The 16,959-nt window shown below is 46.0% G+C and overlaps 1 protein-coding gene and 2 long non-coding RNA genes across 3 annotated transcripts in view; 2 read left to right on the top strand and 1 right to left on the bottom strand.

Annotated features, from left to right (window-relative positions):
- Window positions 1–2,107: 2,107 nt before the first annotated feature.
- Window positions 2,108–3,654, top strand: LOC137156076 (uncharacterized). The gene is made up of 3 exons (XR_010920662.1): window positions 2,108–2,220; window positions 2,758–2,925; window positions 3,534–3,654. It is a non-coding gene; the product is annotated as an uncharacterized lncRNA (long non-coding RNA).
- Window positions 2,276–4,618, bottom strand: LOC137156075 (uncharacterized). Its single transcript, XR_010920661.1, has 3 exons — window positions 4,357–4,618; window positions 3,738–3,845; window positions 2,276–2,499 (listed from the first exon to the last, which is right to left on the bottom strand). It is a non-coding gene; the product is annotated as an uncharacterized lncRNA (long non-coding RNA).
- A 737-nt stretch (window positions 4,619–5,355) lies between these two features.
- The window catches only part of UNC5B (unc-5 netrin receptor B), a 145,231-nt gene continuing 133,627 nt past the window's right edge, over window positions 5,356–16,959 (top strand). The window contains exon 1 of the mRNA XM_067552672.1: window positions 5,356–5,785. Coding sequence (XP_067408773.1) covers window positions 5,695–5,785 — 91 coding nt within the window. The 5' untranslated portion in view covers window positions 5,356–5,694. The remainder of the gene's footprint in view (window positions 5,786–16,959) is intronic.

Raw genomic sequence — 16,959 nt, 5'->3', positions numbered from 1 at the left:
AAGATTTAGCTTGTGGCACACACTCAGAATAGAAAATTTCAGTCCAAACAGTTAAAGTTTGATGAAGTTATAAACAACTGAAAACAGTATCTTAAAGAATGGTAAATGTCAGGAAAGCTTAATAGTAGGAGATGCTTCCAGCTCCACCAGTAATACTACATCTCAGAATCTACACGGTCGCACTTACATGTTCTGTGTGTGCTTGTTTATCTGTTTTTGCTTATCTGAATGTTTTTGGTACCCCCATGTACCACTACCTTTGGCTCCTCCCCACCATTACACATCCGTCTATCTAGATATCTCAAAAGGTCTATAACCTTCACACCCAGAAAGCAATTCACCTTGTGGTTCTCCTCATCACAAACCCAACTATCACTATTTCTAATAATTGAAGCCCACATTACTATTACCTGTCTCTTCCTAATAACTAGGTTCCCGTCACCCAGAGAGGCATCCTCAGTATGAGAGGTTACCATGACATCATTTGGAAGGAGGGTCCTTCCTATGGGATCCTTTCATCTACTCCAGCTCTATGTTCTTCTTCCCTGAGACTTTGACTCAATAACAAAGTAGCTGTCAGGCTGGGGTGGGACTGTTCTGCTCCATGTACCTTTCTATCTCCTTTCGCTCCTCCGGTCTCAAGAGTCCACACTTGGTCTCTGAGAGCCATGAGTTGCTTGCACCAAATGCACACAAACACCACCTCCGCACAAGGCAGGCCATCATAAACGTTGCAGTCAGTGCAATAAACTGGATAGCTTCCCCCTCCCTCGGACTTCTGCCAGCATTATTTTGACATGTGAAGGGTTTTTGGTTGGTTGTTTAGGAGTGAGGTGTTATTTGCCTAAGTTTAGAGAATGTTTGTTAGGTGTATCTGGCTCTGAAGCTCCCACACAAAACTCTCCTCTTGCTGCTCCTGCTTGCTCACTCCTGTGGTAGCCAAGGAGCTGGCTTTTTAAACCTCTGTTCTTCCTGGGCTAGCTCTGCCCCCTTGTCATGGGATCCTAAAGGGATCAGGGAATGGATGGCTAGACTCAGCACACAGACCACAGGATACACTTCAATCAAGCAGGCACAGGGCAAGCAAGCAAGCACACAACAACAGACGTACCCCAAGAGTCACACATTGTCTTAATGTGTTAAAATATTATTTTCTAAGTGTTTTCTCCCTCGGTAAGCCCTTCTGCAGGCACAATAAATGAATGTTCAGCGGGAAAAGCATCTCCCATCTCCAGGGTGCTCTCTGGCCCAGCTGCAGTAACTGGGGAAAGAAGAACTTGTGAGGGAAAAGACAATCTTTTACATGTCAAGCTGACAGGTGGGAGGTGCGGCGTTAACAATTCCCCATCGTCAACGTCCAAGGATCGCATTCACACTGACGCCTGGCTGGAGTTTTTTACACACAGCCCGAGAAACGGACGCTGCTGTTTTCGACACAGCCGCGTCGGTGCCTGTTCGAAAGTTGGTTGTGTTGTTTGATCTTCTTTGGTAAAACAATACCTGAGGGCCACAGCCTCTTCCCGGAGAGGAGATTGAGAGAAACCAGATGCCTCGCAACAGCAGATCTAGGGACTGGATGGGAGGAGAGCATTGCAGCAGAGCAGTAACTTCCCCTCTATCCGGAGAGTGCCGGGAAGTGGTTAAAGTTGCAGAGCTCCCCCTTGTGCTGATTGTTTCCTATTGCAGAACAGCTGCAGGAGGGGGAGGTTTTAATCGAGCTGCTCTTCCTTCTTCTTTTTTGTGTTGAGGTTCTTTCTGAAATAAATAACAACCGCTTCTTTTAGCCCAAACAGAGATGGGGCAGCACAGAAAACAATAGAGCGGCGGGCACCAGACGTCCCATTGATCGTTCAGGGTCTAGCATTGTTTTCTGTGTTTCATTAATAACTGTCAGGAAAAACCCCGTGGAACTTGAGAACTGCTTTCTCTCCATTTGACTTTGCAACAGCGCAAAGCATTCAAATTACAAGTCACAACTTGTCATTATCGTTAGCGGATGCTAAATCACCACTTCAAGTAGTTCTGCCGCAGTAATATCCCATTAGCTTTTCACTCAGCGTCAGATTATGAAGGGGATCCACGGCGTGTCTGTGTTGTTGGGGGGGGAGGAGAAAAGAAACAGCTGCCTCTTCACAAAGTATTTAAAAACCTGATCCACGCTCAGTCCCGCTGGCGATGTTGTAAGGATACCGCCAGACTCGGTGAAAAATATGGAACCAAGTTAGTTGCTTTAATAATTGAGAGGGGAGGCGAAGGGAGAGAAATTAAAAACAACTGGGGAGAACGTGGTTCTGCAATAAATACGTCCAGGATTATTATTATTATTATTCGAAGCTAGGACATACACGGGTGGGCTGTGTTAAACAGGCTTTTTCTTATCTGAGAAAAAGGCACAGCCACAACATGCAGATTCGTGCCACGCTTCTCTCCAGCAAGTTTGGCAGGTCTTGCCCCTTGTTTTCCGAATGGCAAGCCCGGTCTCCGCGGTTCTGTGGAGGGCTGTAGGAAGTAAATAAATAAAGAGAGCCAGGTAAATCGCGCATCATGGCCTCAGTCCCAAGAATTAAGCAAAAGAGTGAATGAAACCTGACACTGGAACCCTGGAGAAACGTTTGGTGTAATTGCTGCCTGCTGTCTGAATACCTCTCTGGATGTTGTAACTTTGCAAAAAGTTTTGGGAGGAAATGTGTTTGCGGAAGGGGGTGGGGGAGTCTGGTGCCAGGATTATAAATGCATTTGTTGTTTCTCTTCCCGAAGTGATTGTTTGCAGTTGCGGATTGTATTTTTACACTCACCGTTGCAGCTAAACTCCCCATGAACCGACATGTGACTAAAGATATTCGCCCTAAGCAAGCCGCAGACTCCTGTCCCTGGTCTGGCACGGGCTCTTCTGTTGGAGCAAGCCCTAGAGAACCCATTTGCTAGGTAGGTGGATGTGAATGGGACGGTACAAGTGACTGTCGAGCTTCTTCAGTCCTAACCTGCCCTGCATGGCGCCAGCACAATCACTTCATTCTGCACTAGAACAACACCATCAAGGGCGGGCATCAGATCGCTGATAACGCAAGCACCTTTACAAAGGGAAACGGGGCTATCTAATCTGGATGAGGTGGAGAGGGACAGGGTGTCTGGGAATGTATAGATAGTGGGCCTGATGATTCTCCTACCACTAACTAGGCTGCTGTAAATTGCCTAGAGTTACCCCCAGAAAAGAATCAGGCCAACTCCTGTCCTTTTGCTGGCCCCTAGTCTGGGGCTTGATCAGAGAGATTGTGGTGCGCAGGGGAGGAGAGGAAAGGAAGCCTGCTCACAAGTCTCCTTGTGTTCCAGCTCAGGAGAATTATTAAAGAGAAATAGATGCCAAGGGGAGACAAACAAAAGTAGCCCTCCCTCCACGCCCCCTTTTAATAAAACACTAGAGGCTTTGCTCGGCGTTGAGTCTTTGACTCTTTTGTATAGAGATCCAGATCACGTTCCCCCTAAGCAATAAACAGTACGAGAAGTACCATACCTGCTGCATTCTCTTTGCCTAGGGAACTGGAAGAATTAAAAGTAACAGATAACTGGAGAGCTTCGAAAGAAGGTTCAGCACAGCACTGTGTGGTTTCTTCTTGCTCTGGTCAGTCCAGCTACCTCTCCCCTCCCCAAATCCCTTCACAAAAGGCAATAATTCTACTCTAGGCTGGAATAAGGTTACACAAAGCGATCAGTAGAGCGCAAGCAGCCCATCAACTCACCTTCATTGTCCTTTTCTTATATTTTTCAGATTTTGGGGGGGGGACGGGGGTGGCTTTTCTCTGGTATGGATTTCTCCAGCCTGTAGTACTGTTCATCTATTTTACTTTCTGTTGCAGGGGAAAAAACAAAGATAAAACAAAACAAACACACACACACACATCAGGAAAGTGAAGTGTGTATCCTAATACTTTGAAAACCCAGTGACTTTTTTTTTAATCTAAAAAACCGTGCAGCTTGTTTCAAGGCTCATCAGACCCACAAGAAAAGGGAGGGAGATCATGAAGGCCAATCCATTTCGGGATTTCCTCCATTCTGCTCCCAAATTTCATTGCAAAGGAAATTTGGTTCAGGATCACATGAAGGCATAGGTGCCGGACCTAGGGGTGCGGCCCCTGGTTTGAAGTAGTTGTAATAACCCAAATACATGGTTTCCTCCCTCAGCACCTCCACTATAAAAATTGTTCCAGCACCACCGCATGAAGGGCACCTAAAACTGACAGACAACCTTAGTTCCCCCACCCACACAGGGATGTTTCACCCCCTTTTTTCTCCTTCTCGCTGTTGGAAGTCTCCTCCTAGAGACAAAGAATGTATGTCACTTACAGGTGCTGGACTCACCCTCTTTCTTGCCTCCCCCACTACAGCCCTCTTCTCCTCCATAGACACGGGTCATGTGAAAGCAGCAGGAGGCAAACTGGGAACTGAGGATGGTTTTAGAAACAGCTGAACTGCTTTTTAAATGGGCGGAGTCAAATGAAAAATGAAGTTATAGACTAACTAAAGAAAAGAAAGGGTGCAGGAAACAGGGGATAACAACAAGAAAGGGCCACATTAAGAGGTTGGCAGGAGAAAAAAGGACGAAAGAAATCAGCGTGTTATTAGGCAGTGATGCTTGGTTGTGCTTTTCAGGTGTGAAGTTCATGCTGGCTCCTCCTCAAATATCCGAGGAAACTGCAGCTCTGGAATAAGTATGTACATACCTCCAACCCCCAGCCCTCCGATCCAGTAACCTCCACCACCAAATCTAAGCAGGAGGCAGGTGTGTGTCTGGCGAGAACCAGAAAACAACCATCCAATGTACTGGGGAAAGGAGCTAGAGTTCAGGCTGATGGCAGGTCATTGCACGTAATAATGTCTAAAGACGAGGGCAAGTGAAGGAAGGGAGGGGATCTGAGAGAAGCGGCATGGGGGGGGATGTGGGACATTAAGGAAAGGAAAAGGCGGGAGGCAGAAAATAAATTCACGGGCGAATAGACTCCAAGCGGAGAGAAGTGCTGCGCGGCTCCAGCTCCGGCTCGCCCTGAGGATCCGGCCATCCGGGTTTTCCGCCGGGTCAGGCGCTGCGCGTTCCTGCCTGAGCTGCGTGGGCCGTTCGGAACTCCCTGCCGCCCCCCTGCGCCCTGCCCACTCGCCGCTCCTGCGGCTGTCGGCTCCCCCTCGTGGCCCCCCACCCGCCCAGCGCCTGGGCTCCGGCTTGCGGGCGGCGGGACACCTTGGCGAGGCGGGCGCGTGGGCAGTGTGGCAGGAGGCAGGCTGCGGGCAGGATGCAAGTGCCCTGCTAAGCGCAGCGCCCGGGCAGGCAGGCGAGGAGCGGGCGGCGGCGGCGGCGGCGGCAGCAGCAGCAGCAGCAGCAGGAGGAGCCTGCAGTGATGCGCACCCGGCGCCCGCGGCTGCTCCGCTGACCCGCTCTCCTGGGCACCCAACTTGGGAGGGGAGCTGCCCAGCCTGGCACCGGCGGGATCCAGCGGCAGAGGCGGGACCCTTCCCCGGGGCTCGCCTCCCGCGCCTTGCGGCGCAGAGACCCGCGTCCCCCAAGCGCCTCGGGAGACGGCGGTCCCGGGCTGGGAAAGTGCCGGGGAGCCGGGGGGCTCCGAGCCGTGGGGTGCGAAGCCGCCGGCAGCCGAGGAGCAGGAGCCAGCCCCGAGGGGACGGACGCAGGCGCTCCGCCGGGGAGCTATGCCTTCGGCTCGGCGCCGGGCCGGCTCGGCGCCCGCGGTGCTCCTCCTGGCTCTGGTGGCGCATTGCAACTTCGGGCTCTGCGGAGCAGGTAAGGGAAACCAACCAACCAACCAGCCGCGGCGCCTCCGCGCCCGGCCACCGCCGGCCTCTGGCTTGCATCTGGGGCTGGGCGGGCCGGGGGCGCACCGTGGGGAAAGGCGGCCCCGGAGCCCCTCCAAAGTTTGCCCGCCCTGGCTCCTTCTGGTTTTCGGAGCGCGCTGTCTCTAGACGGGTCCGAGCGGTTCTGCCGCGGGCGGCAGGACTGCGAGCCGGGCTCTAACAACAGGCGCAGGCAGTCCGGGGAAAGAGCTGCTGGGCTGGGCCGGACCCGTGGCGTCTTCCAAGGCTGAGCAGTTTTTAAGTCATTGAAACCCGGGGAAACGTGAACATTCTGTCTGGGAAGGAAACTGGAGCAAATTATGCCACATCTGCACCAAACTAGTTCCCTGCTGCTCCCTAACTAGCGATTTAGGGCGAGTTGGAAGAAACCTAGCTATTTTTCGGGAGGGGGGGAGGTTATTCACTAACTCTTACCGTACTTTTTGTTCCCTCTTTGATTCATCTTGCACAAGTGAAAATGCTTTGGTAGCCCCGGGCTGGGGGTTACTTTGGATTCGGGCTTCTTTTCTATGCTGTAGCATTTGAGAGGTGGGTTTTTTTTTCCCATTCTTTTTGTTGTTTTTATGAAGTTGGAAGCTGTTGGTAGACGAGGAAAGCAACTTGAATATAAATGTTAAATGGTGGCACAGAGAGAGAATGACACAGGTAAATACCATCTAAAAGAGGCTTTAAAAATGTTGTTCAGCCGGTCAGTTACTTGTAAGACGGTGAGTGGCGAGGTGGGAATAGAGGCCTGTCTTGCCATTACATTTTCAAACCATCAAACTACGGGCCCTGTTCTTCCACCTTTGCCTAGGTTGCCAATAGTCTCATAAAAGTCCTTGAGGCTACTCACCTGAGTAAAAGGCTATTCATGGTGAGCCCAGCTAATAAAAATGTCTCATGAAAGGAAAAGAGGAGCATGCTCCTGTTTGCAGTAATACAATGCAACTTTAGAAGCTGACTCTGCCACCCCTTACTTTTGTAGAGTAGCACCTTACTTCAGGATTAGTTTCATGTTTACTCATGGAATAAGATACTCAAAGGCCCTTGTTTGTATAGTATCTTTCATATGAACCACACAAACTCAGATGCTTTCCTCTAAGGTAAATAATCAGTTACAATGGAAAGAATTAAGAGGTCTAGGGAAGGGAGAAAATAGATGTCTTGGATTAAACTAGAAATGAGTTGATTGGAGAATGAATGAGCAGTATTAGTTTTGCCTTTTAAATGCAATATTTACTGCTGAAGGCCTCTCTTTCCTGGGGAAAGAGGGGACCAGAGTTTGGACCTTTCAGACTGTCAGATTACACTTTTGCAGTAAGAAACAGTGTAGGAGTTTTGACTCTCTGATGTCAGGAGGGTGAGTCTTTCTGTGGCTTGTTGATGTTTTTGCCTGTCTGATTGCTGGTGCTGTGTATGTTATATTCTCTGTGTATATTAAAGAGAAGTTTCTGTGGCGGAAGGGAAGAAGATAGTACATTATCTAGTTAGGTAGGTACTCCACATATTTTTGTGCTTCATAATCCTTTTGTATCCTTGTCTGTTACACTTTCCTACAGCATCTAGGTTTTACTGGTTCAAAAGAAAAAGGCTTCTCTCTCAGGTCCATGCCTGATCTGCCTGTGAAAGCACTGGCCCATCTTTAAGCTGTTCTGTGTATACAAGATGTGCTTTTTTGCAGAGCTTTAGAACAACAGATGGAATTTTTTGATGTCAGACAATTTTGAAATGTAAGGCTAAATCAAAGGCCAAACGTGAAAAGATTATTTGGTGACAATTTGTGTCTGGTTAAATATTTTGTAATTGACAATGGTTGCTACACTGCAGCAACTAATGCTTTTCTAGTCTCATAGTCTGAGTGCCTTTCTTTTTTAGTGCAGTGTTTGATACAATTCTAAAAAGTTGCAACACTTATAATTTGATCCTAGCTAATTATAATTTGTCCAGAGTCTACTATTTAAAGATGTATTTTGAAGTTGCAGTTAATAATAGGGGGAAGGTTCAGTACTGAATGGAGAACATTGTTTAAAGGGATTCAGGAATGTGAAATAGGAGCATTGGTTTAAGAACATTCAGAGTGTGTTTATGAATGTGCAGTACTACAAAATTAATGACTAAAGCAGTGGAGCAGCTATTCCAAATCAACAGCCCAATTCTGGATTCTTTGTCCATCCACAACGCCCACTGAAATCAATGGGAAACTTGGGTGTGCGAGGAGCATGGTATTGGGCACCAGCACAATATGGAGAACACTGAATGTAGAGAGTGGGCCTGTTTAAAATTAATATTAATAATAAAGATGCATTCCTTTGAAATTATAATTTGGGGGCCACCGATGAGGGTGAAGAAGGGAGACAAGGAAGCCGAGCTGAGTGAGTGACTTGCAAGCTGCCCTGGCTGTTGTTTCCAACTTTGTGATTCATTTGGTTCTTACTGATGATTTGTTTTCTTGCCAGAGAAAAATACATCCCTTCTTGCAGTTTCATTCTACTTAATAATCCTGATACCTAGAAGTGCAGTTTGAATTATGGACAGAGGGGCTTCATACTGTGGGAATAAAAAAAGGCCAAGGTAATAATAATTGCGACCACTGAACTCGAAGAATTATCTTTTAATTATGGACTCTGATTTCTTATTGATTCAAACATAGAGTATGAGAAAAATAAGATTCAATTCCATCTTAATTTTGTAAGCCAGGCTGCCATGGTCAGACTAAGTTATCTAAGCCTTTTCCAACATCTTCCAAAATTTTCTGTGAGCAAACATATCTGATGACCATGAGTCATTTAAAGTCAGCCTTTCAAGTTGTTTGCGTGTGTGTGTTTGTGATTTCCCTCCCCAACCCCCAAATAACTAAGGAGCAAGCATTCTGCTGCCTACATCCACCCCTGATTCCTATGATAAAATTCAGCTGCGTGTTTTCCAGAATGACTTTAGTTTTGATGCCTCACCTCTCTTTAGCTCTTGATTTTTGCACCATTTATCCTTTGTCACCCTCTAGCAATAGGAAATTAAAGATGCTAGTGTTTTCCCTTTAAGTACAGATATAAAAAGATGTCTTCAGCTGTAGATCTCAGAAGTGAGGATCTATAAAGTTTGATGGCTGTTGAGTTTGGAAGAGACCATAACTATAAATGTCAGACCTTTGGAGTGGCCTGTGAGCCTGTGACAAGCATTCAGCTTGTAATCTTTGTTAAAACTTTAAAGCCTAACTAACATAACTGGTCATTTTCCTCCCATATGGTGAAGAAAGAGGGATGGCTGTGGAATGTCGTAGGTGTGTGTCACCAGAATTGGATGTTGCACAGATTTGTCGTTGTCTTGTTAAAAGCAGTTTTGACAATGTGATCTTACAGGAAAATGAACCAAGCCTTCATTTAAAGGGTAATTAAAGATGAGTAGGAATTTTGAGAGTGCTTCTCAACTAGAAGATTTAACTTCCCCCCTCCCCAACCTCACCCCTAGTTGCTGCAGCAGCATGCTTCATTTGGGAAGATTTATCTTTTATAAAGGTACTGTTTAAAATGGAGTTGGGGGGAAGGAGGGTGTGGTGGGACTAGTCTTAATGCATTGGAGCCTTGCTTCTAGAGACTGACATTAGATTTCAGTCCTGGATCAGGATAAGTGAAAATGATTTTGTTGTTTGCAAGGTGGCCCATAATGGGGAATGTTTGTCCATTTGGGGGGCGGGGGAGGAAAGGAAAAGAGTGCACAAATATTTTTACACAGTTAGCATTGTGTGCTCTAGGGAGGCTCAACATATTGGAATATAACAGGGGTGGTGCAAGTCAGCATTTCAGTGCATTGGCAAAGTCGAACAGAGGCAAGGAGAACTGGATTAGCAAGGCTGCTGCAGGTCAGGATTTAGGTGCATTGGCAGAGTTGCAGGGCTCAAGGTGGGGATTAGAACGGGGTGCTGCAGGTCAGGATTGAAGCATCAACAGAGTCGTGCGGGGGCTCAAGACTGGAATAGCAGGCTTTGAAAGAAAAGCATTGGATTAGATATATATGCGTGGGAAGGTTGTACAGCTCCTGTCCTGCTCTGTCTGTCTGTCCGATGCTATCTGCCCTCTAATTATATTTTAATTCTAAATTTAGTACTCATAAAACTAAAGGAAGAAAAGGAATTAAAAAGAGGGGGAAGGCTGAATATGAGGCCTGGCAGGAGAGATTAATTCTCTTCTTTTTAATAGCAGAGAACTTTAATATTTTCTATTGCGTTTTATTTATTTTTCAAGAACTTTCAGTAGCGAAACCATAGGAGCATTTGTTCCTTTTGGTGCTCCAGAATGACCCTGAAGATAAAGTTTAGCTTGATGCATGTTCATTGCAGTTCTCTGATATGGTGGTGACTTTATTGTGCATTTGTTTTTTATTAGGAGTGGCATGTACAACTTGGAACAAGGATCACATGCTCTCTAGGGTACATCTCCCTCTCCCTTCCCCCACACCTCGGTGCCAACTACATGTGGGCTGTGTAGTGGCTGTGAAAAAATGGAGTGTGATGCTGTGAAACTGTCTATCATGCCATACCAGAAACAGTGTGAACCTATGATTGTTTATTACAAGGTAGCACCACTGCTTCTGTTTGACTAAGATATGGAACAACACAAAGGTGGCTTTTAAAAAATAAATATACCAGTGTTCATCCTGCTTGACAGAGATGGAATCTCTGGGAGCCTAAGATTAAAATAGCAGTCGTAGGGGATGTTGCAGCTCAGCGTTGAGGGGGTGCATGAGCAGAGCTATATGATGAAAGTTTCACAGCACTGCTTGCACCATGCTGGATTTTCTTGAGTCCTGTCAGTTTTGCCCTTTCATCACCTTTTGAAGGGATCTTTCCCTGGGTTTCTTGCCCACCAATATACAGAAAAGTTAACAGGAAAGGGGGGGAAACTTCTCGTCCCCATCCAGAATTGCAGGCCTTTGCCTAGCTGATATGGGTACACTAATGTGTAGGCTTCTTCAGGCAGCATAGCTGCAAATATACAGCTGGGGCACCTTTGGATCCTCTGAGCTAGAAAGCCTTAATTGAGGATCTCTGGTTTTCAATTTGGCCCTTTCATGTGAGCCCCAGGCAAACTATTGGGAAGACAGCGCAGTAACAAAATAAGCTAGCCCCATTATCCCAAACTAATTGGAAAGTGGATGCCTATGGAATAATTCTACTGCTGTTCATGTGAATCCCAGGGGAATTCCTTCCAAGTGATGTCATTGCATCCATACGGCAAAGGGAGAGACATTAGAACGACCAGTCCGTGAAGCCAGAAATTGCATAGGAAAGAGACCTGCTTGGCTGAAATCAGAGGTGTTTGAAGAGCCCCTGTGTTGTCTATTTCCTCCCCCCTAATTCTTGGAATGGGTCCCTTTCCGAAAATAAAAAGCAGGTCCCCTCTTGCCTTCTCATGATACTGTTTCTATTAAGAATGGTGAATCTGTGAAAATGACACCATGGGGTTCTGTGTTTGGGATTCCAAGTCCCATTTTCTCTGCGTGCAAATCTAAAGACTTTTCTAACCAGCAACCCTGCAAATGCAGCCTGAGAAGTCAAGTTGTGTCCTGTATGACTGGTGATAATGTAAGAGACAGAAAGAGTCTATAGTTAGACCCTGAAGGGCAGTGCTGCTGATGCTGTACAACCAGACTGGAATCCAGCTCCCTTTCCCTTTACTGTATTAGCTGTGTGATGTGAACAGGAATAAAAATGTTCTCAGTAAAATGAGCTCATGTGACTGAACGACTCCAGGGAGCAGATCTGCATTGAGTAAGAAGGTCTCTTTACTTAATTTCTTTTCTGATTGTAATAACATTTTAAAGTCACTAATTCCTTTGCAGTGAATTTTGACATGAGCCGGTTAGGGCATAACACGGCCTGCAGTGTGATCCCCTTAAGTGAATAGGAGCTCTACACTATGAGCTCTCTGTCTGTCTGTCTGTCTTAAAAAAAGACCCACTGGCTAGCTGAGTGGCTTGATGCCATCACCAAAAGGGCACCCACACTGCTGATATTTGGGGTCGCTGGATTTGCTGGCAGTGTGTCTGGAGAGCAGGCAGGAAGAGGCGAGCACTGAGGTGATGATGGAAGGGGCTGTGCGGCGTCTGTAAGGAGTTCATTACAGCAGATGTTAGTGCCATAAAGCCACAGGTTCCTGCTGTTTCTTATTCGCTTATGTCCTTTCAGCTTCAGCAGTGCTAATGTTACTGAAAACATTTGCTGAAGTGGAGGCATAAATTACAAATCTATTCCCTCTTCTCACCCCAGTCCCCCATGTCTTGTCTTTTTACCTTCTCTTCATCTTTTTCTCTCTTTTTGTTTGCCTCTTTCCTTCATTTTTACATAACAGCAGCAGTCAGTGGAAACGTGCACATTCCTCCTCCTCCCCCCCCCCCCCTGTGCAACAAAGAACACATATTAGCATCTCATTAGCAATGTGGGTTTAATTCAGTGCTGTTCAGCAAACACTACTCTGTTACTGCTACTTTGTTACACTCCCTCCCTCCATTCACATGCATCCTGCACACAACAGCACACCCATCTTCACCAGCCTACCTGCAATGACCCCCTCACTTGCCTTCTCCCAGTCTTCTATAAATGATGTACCCAAGAAGCTGTGATGTTGATAATGATTCATGGCATGGAAATAATTCTCACCTTTCGTGATCTAATCGCACTGTAACTCTCTGTGTCTTCCATTGCAGAGATATTTGTTTCTCTGCTCATTAAGAGAGGGGTGCGTTTGTGTGCCTGAAAGAACAAGCAGTTGAGTTTGACTCCTATAAAGCTTTACCCTGTGGGCGGGGGGAGAGCTGAAGTAAGGAAGGGGTGACACTCCAAGAGCAGTAGCTGGTTTTCGGAGTGGGCATTCCATAAGTAGAGTCCTGCAAATCTGTGGATATCCGCGGTCCATCTTTGTGGATCGTGGATCGGATGCGGATACAAATTTTGTATCTGCGGAGATATATCCATTAGAGGATGATAAGGCCCCAAAGTCCTTTGGCCATTCTTCCAGGTGCTCAGGATTTAGGATTGGATTGCTGCACAGAGAGCTAGAGGGAGAGCGACTGCCCCGGACCTGCTCGGTGACCTTGATCTCGGTTTGTTTTGCTAGTTTGTAGCCGAGCTGTTGCACTGATTTGATTGTTAATGAAAACTTGCTTTATGGGTCCCAAAAGAAGGTTGTTTTCCCCTGAGGGCTTTTCTAGGTTCCATTGTGATTGAACTGACTCCCCTCTGTTGGCTGGTTGGGAAGAGAGGCAGATATACACACACGCTCCACAGTACCTGTTAGAGTCGAGAGGAAACAGCAGGGGTAACTTCCTTCTTTCCCAACTGGATATTAAATGTATTCCTATTTAAACAAGGGTGAAAAAAAGAGACTGTGGAATTGACTGATGGCAGCTGGGATTACTGATCCTCAAGAAGTCTGGGCTGTGATGGATCAGGATTCTATTCTGCCTTCCCCGATCTCTGTTATATTTTCACCCACAGTACGTTTTAAACCCTGCATGTGGTTATTCCTGGTGATGCCTGTCTTTTTTTGGTATCTGCAGTGGGTTTGAGCTCCCACTCTGGAATCTGCTGTGAGCAAGGGGCTGGATTCTAGGCCACCACTTATGCCTAAAATTTAGGTTTTGTATCATTTTCAGGTACACTTAAATTGGTTTTGTTTAATCATTTTTTAGGCACTGTGCTTTTCAGTCTGGAGTAAGGTAGAATTTTGACACTTCACGGCGTGTTGGGAATCCAGACATAATAGCTGTGTTGTGTTAGTGCTTGAACTAGAAAGAGGCTCAGTACAAATAAGTGAAGTTGGCTAAGTGCATTGTGATTGCCTATGCTGAGTGACATGCATAAAGTAAACAGCACCCATTGCACTTCTAAAATCTCTTCTGTCCTAGTAATCAAAGGTAGTGTTATGGGTGTATGGAAAGAACATTTATATTTTTAAAATATGACAGCTTATCTGCCTCTGAGTGAAATTAAAACCTTACATTCCCATTGTAGCTATGTTTAGAAAGATTATTTTTGTTTGTGTGGAAAAAGGGACGGAACCTGGGGAGAGAACAACTAGACATTATTAAGCAGGTTGAAAATGGGGGAAAAAATTGTGGAAAATTCATCCTTTTTTGTCAAAATCTCAAACTTCATCAAAATTTTGAAATTCAGAAAATGTTGCCCAGCTATAGCTTTACCAGAAAGTAGAATGATTCTGTTGTGAAAAATTCATCCTGTTTTTAATCAAACTTTCACTATAAAATCAAAATCTGGAAAATTTAATCTACTCTAGAAATTGTTCTACATAAAATTAAGTACTTTTCATAAATAAAGTGTAGTAACTCTTTGCCCCATGGCATAGCCTAGCTATCTTTCCTGCTAAGAAGGATTGGCTGGGACTCCTTTCAGTGATGCTGTTTACTTGACCAGAGTAGATAGTGCTATTGACTGAACTATGGGACTCTCTTCCATACCACATAGAAGCTGCTGATGCTGAGTGAAATCCTGGCCTTGATGAAGTCAGTGGGAGTTTTACCACTGACTTCAATGGGCCCAGGATTTTACTTGTGGTTTCCAGAGCATTTCTAGTCCTTTGAGCTTGAGGAACGAGAGCCTAGGACACAAAATTGGGTCTCTTCCTGAAGGAAAGAGAATGTTTTGTATTTCCTTTGAATGGGTCTGCTGTGCCCCAGCAGCGTGAAGGCCTGTGACTGAGCGGAATGTGATTTTATTTGTTTTGTTTTTCACTAGTGGGGCATATTTCTCAGTAGACTTCTAGTTCCCTTCCTCACCAAGCATCATTCCTGCAGGAGCACTCCAGAGAGAAGGGAAGTCAAAGTGTGCTGTCATCTCCTTGAACCAGAGTTTTGCTCCATGGTGATCTTATCCAAAGTCCATAAAAGCCAATGAAAGTCTTTCCATTGATTCACTGGGCTTTGGATCAGGCCCTTAATAGCACTGCTGCTATAGAGATAGGTGAACTGGTATATGCGCCATATGAGCTGTATGCCCGTGCACCAAAATGTATCTGCAGTCCACCTAACACTACACAGCAGGGAAGAATTGTCATCTGGTTTTGCAGTGTAGACATAAAATGATCCCTAACATGGCAGGGGGGGTGGGCCTAGCAGAGAGTCAGTATATGGCTGGCTGAAGAATGAAAGACTTGCCTGTTGCCAAAAGAAATGTTTCTTCCCAATAATATAACGTTTGCGCCCCCGGGCATATGTGGTGCCTTGAATGTTGCCAACCCTCCCAGTTTTATCATGAAGATAAAGGTACTTGGTATCTGTCTTAAAGCCTTAGCTGCTGGAGTTATTGCATGAGAATCTCACCATTTTTTTTTTTTTTTTTTTTTTGGAAGTAAGCTTCTAGCCCTCATAGTTGTGGAGAAAAGCTAGAAAACATGACATTAGTGTAACTCTAAAGGGTCAGAAAACAGAAAGCAAAGAAGAACCCAAAATATATTATTTTTCAAATCTCATGACTTTGAGGGGGCCTGACTCATGGCTTTGGAATGCCTGTGGTTGGCAATACTGTTGGCAGTACTGCTCTACATATGGGCAGGAGAAAGCAGCCTTCTCTTGCTCTGAAATCAATTCCCCCTTTTAAAATGCCAGGCCGGGAGCAAGCACCACAGCTATTGTGTTCTGTGTGTCACGCAGTGACAGTTGCCAGAAACCACTTCTTTGTTCCCTTTGTGTGTTTGCTGAGTTACAGCCCTCTTAGTAGCGTCTTCTATCCTGCTGGTGTGGGTGCTGCTCGTGGCAGGCTACGGTTAATTTGGGTCATGGGGAAGGTTGGCTGGCCATGAAATAGGCTGTGGCAAGCTGCACATAGACACCTCCTTATCCCCCTCAGCCACATGCTGTACACCTCTCTGCCAATATGAATGGAGGAAGTGCGGGAATTGGGCATGAACTCTGACGCTGAGGACTTGCCCATTCTGTTGAGTCAGCTGATTTAGGAAAGGGAAGACCCAGCGCAAAACTCAAAAGTTCAAACAAGAAGTCAACTGGGAAAGGCTATACAGAGCAACACTTAAAAAGGAGAAGGAATATGAACTAAGTATTTAATGCAGGGCCTGCTCCAGGATGCCCCACATGGTTCACACCCTTCAGTGGGTCACTTACACCGTGTGTGCTTCCTTCCAGCCTATCATGCACAGCTCTCAGCCCTAATACTAGATGCTCCCTGTAACGTGCTCTTGCAATGCATTCTATTCTGTCCTTCAGGACCCACACCCCCTCCCACGAGGTCACTCAAACTTCCTGTGTTGTTTTGAGTCCTTTGGACTCACCCCACACCCCTGTTCGTTAGGTCTCTTTGGCTCCCTATTGTTGTTTATGACAAAACATATAAGGGTGTAAATATACAGGACACTTTACGAACATGAATAAAGATATGTTCCCTACTCCAGAGGGCTTAGAGTATAAATAAAATAAGGGGGACAGCTCTTCAGGAGATGGAATTGCAAGTGATAAGAAGGAAGGAGGGATTGAAGGAGGAGCTGTGTTTTGAGGAGAAAAAATGGGGAGTTTGGCAGGCAAGGACATAAGTATAGAGGGCAACATCTAAGATGGAAAGAAGCCAAGAGTAAGAGGAGGAGACAAAGGGAGGCGTATGGCTAGATTGGGAAGAGTGTAGGTGAAGCGAGAGGATGGGGGGAAATGAGAGCAGAGCTATAGGTGAGGGCAAGATGATTTAGAGCCTTGCAGGTGAAGATGAGACATTTGCTTTCTTGTCTCTTAGAGCATCAGATTCAATGGAGAATTTCAAACAAGAGGAAAAAAGTGACTTTAACAGTGGGATTTTAGATAGACAGCTGGGAGAGGAGACAGCTGCGGTGGTCAAGGCAAGACATGAGCAGGGTGTTGAAGGGGCCTGTGAGGAAAGGGCAGATTTTGTTTGCTGTGTATTTTGCTTCTCCTCCCATCCTGCTCTGTAGGATCTACACCCTCTCATTAAGTCACTTAAACATCCTGTATGCTCTGTTCCTCAGATCAGCATGCCCTGCAGGACTCCCAGCCTCTTTGCTACTCGTTGATCACTATAACTCCCTTTGCAATGCTTCCATGTTTATTCCACACATCCCTTGCTGAAGATTCTTCAGTAGGCCCATAATC

The sequence above is a fragment of the Emydura macquarii genome, unplaced genomic scaffold, assembly GCF_026122565.2.
Source record: "Emydura macquarii macquarii isolate MOO-44397 ecotype Brisbane River unplaced genomic scaffold, CSIRO-AGI_Emac_v2 contig_1390, whole genome shotgun sequence".
Classification (NCBI taxonomy): domain Eukaryota; kingdom Metazoa; phylum Chordata; order Testudines; family Chelidae; genus Emydura; species Emydura macquarii.
The sequence above is the reverse complement of the archived record's forward strand: the minus strand, read 5'-3'. Positions and strand labels throughout refer to the sequence as shown.